This window comes from Mustela erminea, chromosome 15, assembly GCF_009829155.1.
Source record: "Mustela erminea isolate mMusErm1 chromosome 15, mMusErm1.Pri, whole genome shotgun sequence".
In the NCBI taxonomy this organism is placed as follows: domain Eukaryota; kingdom Metazoa; phylum Chordata; class Mammalia; order Carnivora; family Mustelidae; genus Mustela; species Mustela erminea.
The window spans coordinates 72,021,070-72,032,163 of NC_045628.1; the positions used below are offsets into that span (position 1 = coordinate 72,021,070).

Consider the following 11,094-nt stretch of genomic DNA (forward strand, 5'->3'; position numbering starts at 1 on the left):
CACAGTGCTCAGTTCTTCTACGAGGAGTGTTGCTCCCCTCTTTGTAGCCACCACTTCACAGGCCCTGAGGTCCTGCTTGTCACAGGCTACTCTCCCTTACGAATAAACATGGTAGGGGTACTCATGCAGACCCATTCCTGCAGGACAGTGACCCCTTCAATAGGCAATATTGGCTCAAAGGCTCCTCACTGGCCTGGCTGGATCCTTCTCAGACCTGTACAGCCATCTGAGACTCTTTCCAGCCAAACCTATTTCTTGCCCACTGTCTTTCACAGGTGTTAGACATGTGTCACGGTCTAAAGTCTTCACCTTCTGTGGCTCCATCCTCTTTAGCCTTCACAGTTGTTTCCTTCAGTAAATGTTGTGCACATTTAACCCTGTCTTGACATTTGCATCTCACAAGACCTAAACAAACACCTGTGAGGTTTCACTTCTTGGAAGGCAAAGAAAATGCCATTCTGAGTGATCTTTAGGGGGTAAATAACTTCCTGGCACAAGATGGTATCCTGATTGCCAACTATTTCATCAGTGGAACCTGGGGAAACGTCCTGGTAGAGGGGAATGATGTTCTAGGTGCAAGCATCCAGGGAACAGATCGGTTCCTGCTGGACTGTACTGAGACGCCATAGAGAGATCATAAGAAGCCAAAGTCAAAGACTGAATATAGAGGCAGAGGGTCTCACGGGAAGTTCACAGAGAGGCCCTTATCTCCCTCAGTCGAAGTATAGGCACAACTTAGCCTCAGACCTCAGACCTGGTAGAGATGCAGAGCTCCAGGGATGTGGAAATGCTCGACCAGGGTAGGTGTGTTATACCAGGGAAAGAGCCCTGATTGGGAAAACCTAACATTTCCCAGTCCTGTTTCTCTGAAACATGGGAGGTAGTGACTGAGATCTTCAGACTGGAATGCTTGGAGACTACAGAGATGGCCTTCCCTGCCCTAGTTAGACACAGTGCTTTGCTGTGCTGAAGAGGCCTCGCCCTTCAAAGGCAGCAATGCCTCCTTCAGCAGCTGACAGACCACGAATGAGGATTAAATCCTGGGGTTAAAACCTGGAAACAGCCGGGCCTGACAGAGGAGGAAAGCATTATATACCGAAGTAGCTTCAAGATTTAAAATGTACTGGCAAGAACCCAAAAAGTACCACTGGGATTGAATTTTGAGGGCCCTTGGCTCATGGACTGGGATATAAGACAGGACAAGATAGAATACATTGACTAGGGGGCACTTTCTCCAAAAATGTGTGTTAATGTTTTGGCAAGGACTTAAGGAGGCAGGGCAAACTTGTTGCTAGAATGCTCTGAGAAGCCTAGAAAAAGTGATGGCCAACATTGAGTCGGCAGAAATGCTTGAGCTTCCCTGACAGCTGATGGAGGAATGAATACAAGAAGCTGAGAGAAGTAGGCCTATTGGAATGAATGTATTGCGTAAGGCCAAGTAATCCACCAGAGTTCTATGTCTCAAACAAGCACCAGAGGGAGACACGCCATTCACCAAGGCCATCAGGAATATGCTAGTGAGGGGGCACCAGCATCACTAAGAAATTTAGTAGCGTCCAGAACCGGAAATGTGCACTGAACACTTGTGGCAGCTCAAATTTTTTCTGTACATCAGATTTTAAGGGAGGTCTTGGCAAATTCTAGCTTCTTTCCCTCCCTCTCCCCTGATGTTTCAGCCATCTTGAGTCCTGACACTGGGGGTGAATGGCCATCTCGTCTCTTCTGTCTCATGGCACACTGCTCTCCCAGATCGACACAAGCCCTCCTAGGTGGGGTGCCGGCACTCCAGCCCGAGCCACGTGAGCCCACGCCTATGTTTGTAACTGAAGTTGTTCCGGAACGCAGACAAGCCCATTCAGTCCCTCATCATTTATGGCCACCCTCTCATGGCACGGACACAACTGAGTACTTGCGACCCACACTGCATGACCCACAAAGCCTAAAACCTAGCCCTCTGCAGAAAAGTTTGCCAGCCCCGATCGCACCCCCAAAACTCTTAGCCATGCCTCCTTTCTTGGCACCCCCACTGTTCCTGGTACTTATTATATTAAGATACTTGTACATTATTTGACAACTGTTTCTCCCCTACTAATCTGTAAGTGATAGAAGGGGAGGGTCTTACCTTATCCTTCTTTTGGTGCCCATGAGAGACTGAGCACCCTTAAGCCACCAATCACCAGCCTCCCCCACCAACCCCATCCTCCTCTATACCTGGGGCAAAGCCCAGCCTCAGAGAGAAGCCTTTTGTCCTCTGTTTGTTCAGGGAGGCTTTGAAATGGAACCCTGATCAGGAAGGGTGAAAAGGGCCAGGGGATTGGCTCACAGCCCCGTGAGGCAAATAGGAGGAAGCTGAGTCTCTCAGGCCGCCTCAAGAGAGTGCTTAGAAAATATCCATGCTAAGGCTTCTGACTGACTTCAGATCATTTCAGGGAGGATGTACCTGAGCCCTGAGCAAAAGACCCTAGCACCATTGCCCATCTCTCCCAAGTCCCTGCAGAAAGGCCAGAGAGTGAGTAGAGATGCCAACACCAGGGGAGAATCAGGGTCACTGATAGGAGAAAGGGCCGGAGGGAGAAGACCACGTGCTGAGGAATCCAGAGAGATGGGGGCGTCATGCAAGAAGGAGGAGAAGCAACCCCAAAAGGCTGGCAGGACCCTGGAGGCCAAGTACATTCCCTAAGCCCCACCCCCCCCCCACTTCCCCTGTGACTTTGGAGCCATCCCCTGGACCCTTACAAAAAGAACCTCAAAATATAGCCAGGAGTCCCTATTCTCTTCAGGACTCTGAGCCTGGACAACTCAGCCCCTTATCCTCAGTCGTCCACACCCATCTCCAGCTCCTTTTTAATGATCCTGGGACAGAGACATGTCTGAAGGCTCTGCTCCTCGTTGACCATGACCCAGGCCTCACCCAGCGCCCCCGTGGATCAACTTTTCCATGTCCCACTTCACTTTATCTTCCAGTGTCAGAAGATACAGAGACCTCTCCAGGGTCGCATTTGTAGTCTCGGAATTCAGCAACACGCCTGCCTACCACACAGCAGGCTCCCAAGAAATGGGCCCTGGCTACCTGTCCAGTTCCCTCTAATTCTTCTTGGTGGAGACTTTAGTATGAAGAGAAAATACTTAGGAAGAACAGACTGGCCTTTTCAGATATTTGAAAGGCTGTCTCGTCAAAAAGCAGTAGTTTTACTCTTTGAGGTTTGGAAAGGCGAAGAACCAACCACGGGGGAGTCCTGTCCTGAAACCCTGAAATGAGAGGTAGGCTTCCCGTTCAATATAAAAGATAAAATCGGGTGGGTTACTTGGGAGGAGCTGAGTTCCTCTTGCTGCAAATAGTCAAGCAAAAGCTAAAGGACCCCAGTAGGTTCACTGTAAGCGGTTTGTTCTGAGGAAAAATTTGATCTGGGATTATCCTCAGTCCCTAATAATCCATTAGAATGAATTATTCCAATCCATTCTAATTATCAAATAAAGGCACACTATAGATAAGGAAATAGTATTTACTTAACCATTGTATTTAAGCTTTATGGACGTCCCTGTTTTCAGTTTCTTTTGAGTATTTCATCAAACCACAAAGATAATGGTTCGTGGATGATGTTCTGAAGTCCATACTTAAAACAAGAAAAAAGTCTACTTGGAGACTAGGGTTCACTAAATATTCATCTTTAGTTTAGTCATATATCAAATTATAGGAGTCGTAAACTTTGGTATCCTTCTTTTAAACACCAAGTTGGGTCCAACTAAAGGTACTGGGTAATGTGTTTTATGTAAAATAGATGATTTCAAAAGTGATTTGAATTGGTCAAATGCTATTGAAATAACTGCAAAGATTTCACTCCACTGGATACCACCAGTTGCAAATGAAGAAGTTAAGTGGGACAACAATTTCTAAAGTATTTGCCTAATTCGTTTCTTCTCAATAGCTTAAGAGGACCATTTCCTATGTACTTTCACTCTCTTTACTATTAGGATTTACAATAAATTCATACCTCACCTTTGCAGAGTTCTTCACATTTTTCAAAACATGTTAACCTTCATGATTTTGTTTTCCTTCTCACAATATATCTGGGAGGTAGGCTGTCTGACAGAGATCGCTGGTTGTCCTGAATGATCTGTTCCCTCCCAGTTTCAACATAATTAGAATTATTTGCTGAGCTTCCGGTTCCACAGCAGGACAAGAATTCCCAGGTTCCTTACACCACCTGAACGAGTCCTGCCAATGGGACGCGAGTGGGAGGGACAGAGCAGCCTCCAGGTCAGGCACTTACAAGGTTACGTTCTTCCCCTTACCCCTTTCTCTGTCACTGGATGAAAGGTCTATTATTTGCCCTGGAAACGCACAAAGTTCATATAGCTATCTGAGTAGGAATGTTTTCCCTGTTTTTCCTCACTGCTCCTCCCCCAGACACTATGAGAAAGCAGAGTACAAGTATTCAGGTTAGAAGAAAGAGAAAAAGGGGACACGTGAGTGCCTCAGTCCATTAAGCCTCCAACTCTTGACTGAGACTCAGGGTTGTGAACTCAAGCCCCACATTGGGCTAGATGCTAGGTGTGGAGCCTACTTAATAGATAAAGGGCAAAAAAAGACATGCTGAAATAAATAGAGATTATTTCACATCTGCATTTATTCCTTCATTAGAAATTAAATCAATTATATTCCTCTGTGCCAAGGACTGAGAGAAGCACTAAACATATAAAAATAAATACGATACTAGAGTCTGTGACTTCAAGGAGTCACAAATGAGTGAATGATCCATACTGCTTGTTATCACATAATGGGAATATTTAGGTTGAGCCTTTCAAGGCTAAGTAACAGTTTACCCCAGGATAGAGAGGCAAAGAGATATAGTGATCCTTCAGATTAACTTTGTACCCGGAATACATAAAGTAGAATATATAAAAAGTAGATTATCTGTTTAAGTATTTTATAAGCTAAACAGATATCTTACTTCTCTTATAAGTATATTTATCAGTTTAAGTATGGATTACAAGTATAATTTAGCAGTTTCCTGAGAAGATGTGAATCCTGGAGGACAGGAATTATGTATTTTTACTCATCCATTCTTTATTTCTTGTCTTCCCAATAGGCACGTATTCTATTCTCCTCCTACACCTAAACTTTCCTTCATGCCTTAAAAAGATGACATTCATTGAAAGAAAGGCACATTTTGTACAAATTAATTTTAATAAAATTCTGGCTTAGAACAATTATATTGTTTGAAAAATTAATATAACTCAGAAGCATTCTATACACCAAAGGCATGACTAACTATGTAGTCAGAATCACAGTTCTGCATTCATTCATTTTGTACTTAAGAAGTACACATTGACATTATTTGAATGCTGAGTAGTTTGTATTTTACCACTTTTCTACTGACATTGTTAAATATTGCTATGATTTTGAAATTATTAGTTCTTTTCCTATTCTTATAATGTTTCTTGGACTTAACTGTAACCTTTAAAAAACACTATGTTCAATCAGATATTCAAAGAGGAGTGAGTCAAGCCCTTTGGAAGATTTTCTGATGAAACACACTCAGGAATTCAGTACTATTCTACAAAATAACTAACTTTCAACCCAGTGGATTCCTCCTTTTATGTAGCAAATATATTTTAATGAGAGGAAAATTGGTAAAGCACTTCCCAAAAGCATGTGGTATATATAATTGGAGCATGTATCTGGCAGATAAATTGCCTTCACTCTTACTTGGAAAATGAAAAAAAATCAGGCTGTTAAATGGCCAGGAGCCACATACTGAGTACGTACTGACCACCTACCTAGGACAAGATGGTACTTTAGGATAGATGAAGCGAACATGGTTTCCTTACTTAAGGAATCACCCAGCTCGTGGAAGAGTAGAAGAAGGCTAATGGTTATATGAAGGAGGCATCAGAAATGAAGCACAGTGGGATTCCAGAGAAGAAAGAGATGGTATTCAGGTGTGGAGCCAAATGGAACAGATGAGATGGTTCTTGAAGAAAAGGTGGGATTTTAATAAACAAGGGACTTTGTCTTGTTTGCACATGATGGTGTCCTTGAGAATGTCCATCATGGCACCCTGCAGGGTGCAAGGGCAGAAGCAAGGACATCAGCAAGGAAGTTATTCCAATTACCCAGGCAGAATCTGACAGGGGCATGGATCTGTGGGCTGGAGGAAAAGGGAGAAGTGGTTGGACTCTGGATATATTTGGAAAGTAGGTAGGGCTGTAGGATTTGTTGATGGATTGAAGGTAAGATGTGAGACAAAGGGAGGAGTTAAGATGTGGGGCTCAACCAACTGAAAGAACAGAGTTGCCATAGTAGAGTTGGGAAGAGGAGAGTTTGCTTCTGGATGTGTTCAATGTGGCATGCCCATTGGGCATCTAAGTGGAGAAGGTGGTTGTCCATCCAAGTCTGGCGCTCAGAGCACAAGTTCTGGTTGGAGAATCAAAACTTGGAGTCATTAGGATCTAGAGTATTCAAAGAATTCACCTGGAGTCACTCTAGAGACGAGGACCTCCAATGGAGCCCTAGGCCCTCCTAGAGGTGCGGTATGGAGGACACAGGAATCACCAGTGAGCTGAGAGGGGGAAGCAAGAGAGCCATGCTGAGGAAGTGTGTCAAGAAAAGAGAATAGTGTCTAGACATATGCTGCAGACAGATCAGCTAAGCCAGGAGCCTTGATTTTAATGCATAGCCTGCTCAATACCAACTTTGTCTGTATTGGACACCATCAGCGTCCAAAGTATTCTCTCCTCATCCCACCTCAAATGAAAGATGGTGTCTTTTTCCACAGGTTCCCAGTACAAACATTTGCTAGACTCCTGCTTGGGAGGCCACATGTATCTTCAACTGAGTCCTGGGCCTCTCAGAAACCCATGGGCAGAACAAAAACTCAGAGGCACTGCTGGGGTTGGAGTCCCAACTATAGGCCTCAGTGTATTTTGGGGGACATCAAGAACCATTTTCAAAGCAGTGAAGGCATAGCAGTCTCTCTTCAAGACACAAAGGAAACCTGTGTCCTCTTTCTGGGTTTTGCTCAGATGAGCAAAACAACCTGGGCTCCTAGAGCTCTGTGGGGAAACCCTTCTTTTAGTTCTGTTTCTCCTTCTGTCTCTGTCCCTCTTTATCTCTTTTACACACACACACACACACACTTGGACTGCTTTTCAAGATTTACCTCAGAACCAGGACCCAGGAAAGAACAGGGAGACCTCCACTGTGAGCAGAGCCGCCCCCCACCCCACCCCATTATACATTCCGCAGTTTGTTTGTCCTGCCTCCTGCTGTCCAGGCCATCAGACACTGCTTATTGAATCGGGGTGATGTAACAGGGGGAGGAAGCTTGGTTCAAATTCTCAGTCTCCTTAGGGGGTCTCCTTAGCCCACCTGTAAATTAGTGGCACAGAATAGGACAGGGAAGAGGTACTGGCTAGCTTCATCCTTCACCAGCATCAGATCTCCAAATGCAAAAATAAATACATATAAATATACATATTTATATTTATGTAAATATGTATTTATATAAATATTTATATATAATTATATATTAAGGGGCTTAGTGGCCTTGACAGCAATATCTAAGCCCTGGCTGAAATGTTCTATTACCAAAGTCTGCAGCATATGTTTTATCTTTCAAATAAGATAAAAACTTCCCTACCTCCCTCTCCCTAACACATCCACAAAGAAAGAGCATTGAAAACAGAACGAAAATATCTCATATGAAAAACTTAAGATACTGTCCTTGATGATGACGAGTTCCCTCTTCATAACAAAGAAGAATGATTGAATTCCAAACCAAAGAAATTTAAAATTAATATTTTACAGCAACTAGCATTTTGTTTGCAGCATCGGCAAAACCAAGGGGCCACCTGTTACTAATTCCTTATGAATGCAAAGTCCACTGTGCTTCTGGGAAGGATGGTTAGTGTTTGTCAAGTTTTTTGTGTGAAGATACAAAAATATAACCGAAAATCTCATCAGAGGGCCAAAAGTCAAGTAAGAGAGAAACAAGAGAACAAGAGTCAAAAGCATGTTGACTATTTCATATATCAGAGTACCAGAAAGCTCCTACAGTCCCAATTCCTGATCTTATAATGCAATGCTCATGTAAGTTACTATAATAAAAATTGATGACTTTTGTATACACACACAGTTTATTACACACTCTAAAAACAGAACTTGTGTGATTTAAATCTTAGAGTGATTTTGCAGGAATGTTCTATTAGGTCCTCCAGCTGGTCCACAAATCTCTTATTTGTTTCTGGTATGCACTAAAATTTGCTTATGATCTTTTCAGAAGAGGGGCCGGTTCTTCCCGTAACTTTTCTATCACCAACCATGAACATGTGATGTTTAGGGTCTTTTGAGCCCTTAAAAAAAATGACAGACTGAAAAAGATTCCTACCATGGCTCTAAGGTATCTTAATGAAAAAATATATACCCATATGAAATCAGCGTTTTCTGGTCAAAGCCAGCATTCTTCTGCGATCTGTGGTAGCAAACCGGAGCTGACATACAGCCTAATTTAGCCATTTTCACAACACTAGAGGCGACTCAAGCACTGAGTCACCTCAATAACCCAATGCTGTTCTGCCTGATTATCTATGGCTTCCATTAAAAGTGTGTAGAAGTGGTTTTCATCTTGAATTTGCTCAAAATATGTGGCCTAATTCTCAATTTTAACTAGGTCTTCAGTAGGCTCACAACCAGAAGTTCGACATTTCAACACTTTTATTAAAATGTTTGCACATAAAAAATGCTTTCTCTCATGATATGAAACTCTGTACGAAATGTACCAATTGACATCATTATAAAGGAAACTTCAAATCCATGAGACCTAATCTTGAGCACTAAGTGAAGGAGAAACAGGAGGAATTATGATTTGAGAGATGCCTTTATTGCGGCATATCAATAATCCAGCTATCAAAAGGTATTAAGCCTTTGCACAAGGGTATCAGAATCAATTGTGTCAGGGCAATAATCTCATCCCCACGGAATCCCTGGAACGGGAGAAAGGATCATGGAAATACAGGTGTAGGACACAACCTACAGCATTCTGTAGCTGACTCTGTATTTTTATGGCTGGCTCTGTTTAAGATTGTATAAGGGGTCTTCACACCCCTGATGGTTAGTTAGTATGGCTGATGGATGCCCTTGTACCTGATGCAGAAAGAACTTCCAAAGGGTTGAAGGTTGGCTTGCCAGGAGATGTGATTTTGACAACTTCCCATTTGCTGCAGTGTGTACATGGGCCACACACACGGGACAGATCTTATTGGATTAACACTGAACTCATGACATCTCCACAGGCTGCCGCAGAGAGTAATGCTATCTGCAAGGCTCCCTAACAAGCCTGTTTCTTTCATCCACCCTCCTCACTCGCTGGGTAGGTGCTATGAGGAAAGCTTCCCCTCCATACCTCTAGGGATTCTTCTGCTCCCCAGAGAAAGGAGCTCCCCTTTCTCACTCCCCATTCCCAACTGCTTGGCTTCCCAGGGAAGCCCCAACTACTCAGCTCACCCCTCCCCCCCAATGCGAATCCTAGACCTCCTGAATGACTTCAAAGGGCTCGTCGTCTAGGCTGGAAGCTCAGGACCCCCACTCGCCCCTGGCATCTCCATAGGCCGTCTCCCCGCGTGGCCCTCTGGCTGGCCCCTCGAACTCACCAGGAGGAGGTTGTGCGCCACCAAGTACCCAAGCCGCGGGCTGCCCCGGACGCCAGGGGCCAGGCGTCCGGTGGCATAGCCGTGCCAAGCCACCACGTAGGGGTTGTCGATGGTGATCCAGTACTTGACCTGGCCCCCGAAGTGGCGGAAGCAGAGCTCGGCGTAATCCCTGAAGTGGTCGGCCAGGGCGCGGTTGGCCCAGCCGCCGTAAGCGTCCTGCAGGCGCTGGGGCAGGTCCCAGTGGTACAGGGTGACCACAGGCTGCACGCCCAGCTCCCGCAGCCGCTCTAGCAGGCGCCTATAGTAGCGTAGCCCCTCGCGGTTGGGGGCGCCCGCGCTGCCATTGGGGAGCACCCGCGCCCACGAGATCGAGAATCGGTAGTGGGTGACCCCAAGCTCACGCAGCCCCTCGGTGTCGCGGAAGACGTTATTGTAGCCGTCGCTGGCCACGTCCCCGGTAGCGGGCGGGGACGGAGACCGGGCGCCCGACGGCAGGCCGGCTACCGGAGGGTCTCCCGGGGGCTCCGGGGGGTTGTGGGTGAACGTGTCCCAGATGGATGCGCCCTTGCCGTGCTGCTGCCAGCCGCCCTCTGTCTGGTAGGCGGCGCTGCCCACCGCCCAGCGGAAGCCGTCGGGGAAGGTGTCGTGGAGGAGGCCGGCAGCCTCGGGGGCCGGAGGCTGCGCGAAGCGGGCCCAGGTCTGCGCCCCGTCGCCCGGGTCGGCGTACAGGCGGCGGCCTCCCAGGGCCAGCAGCAGCAGCAGCGACAGCAATGGTGGCGGCGGCGGCCGCAGGCGGCGCGGTGGGGCGCGGGCGGACATGCTGCGAGGGAGCAGGGCGCTGGGGCGCCGCGCCGCACCCCCTTTATGCCCGCGCCCCGCCGCGCCGCCCGCCCCCACCGGCGCGCCCACCCCCGCTTCCCCGCGGGCCCCGCTGGCAATAATTACCTGCGAGGCGGCGCCTCCCCCCGCCCTGGAGTGGGGGTGGGCGGGGGCGCAAAGGGCAAGCGAGTGCCGGGGAAGGGGCGCGGCAAGCCCGCAAGGTGCAGCGGGCGCCACTCTCGGACTTCCGAGAAGAGGCACCTGTTACCCGCTGCTCCCTGGAGGCGCGGCGGATGTCTGGGGACCCACGTTCTGTCCGCGCCGCCTTCTCGTTCCCCTCCGCACGCACCCCTGGGAGAAGCTATCAAGCTGGTGTTCCTCGAGGAGGGAAGGCGGCCCACCAACTCTCCCCGAGTTTGCGCGGGTTCTGTGCGGGCTCTCTGGGAGTCCGCCAGCGGACAAGCACCTGCTTTCTCCTTGCTCCCGCTGGGAGGCCAAAACAGTTTCAGACTGACATTGCTAGAACCGATTGGGAATTGGCTGAAATCTTACGCCGAGGGCAAGGTAGGGAAAGCCAGGGGGGAAATTTGAATGCTGTGAGAGAATGACTCGTGGCAGACTTTC

At 47.2% G+C, this 11,094-nt stretch overlaps 1 protein-coding gene across 1 annotated transcript in view; it reads right to left on the reverse strand.

Moving 5' to 3' along the window:
• The window catches only part of KL (klotho), a 40,742-nt gene extending 30,240 nt beyond the window's left edge, over nucleotides 1-10,502 (reverse strand). Inside the window, exon 1 of the mRNA XM_032314885.1 lies at nucleotides 9,652-10,502. Coding sequence (XP_032170776.1) covers nucleotides 9,652-10,470 — 819 coding nt within the window. The 5' untranslated portion in view covers nucleotides 10,471-10,502. The remainder of the gene's footprint in view (nucleotides 1-9,651) is intronic.
• Nucleotides 10,503-11,094: the final 592 nt, after the last annotated feature.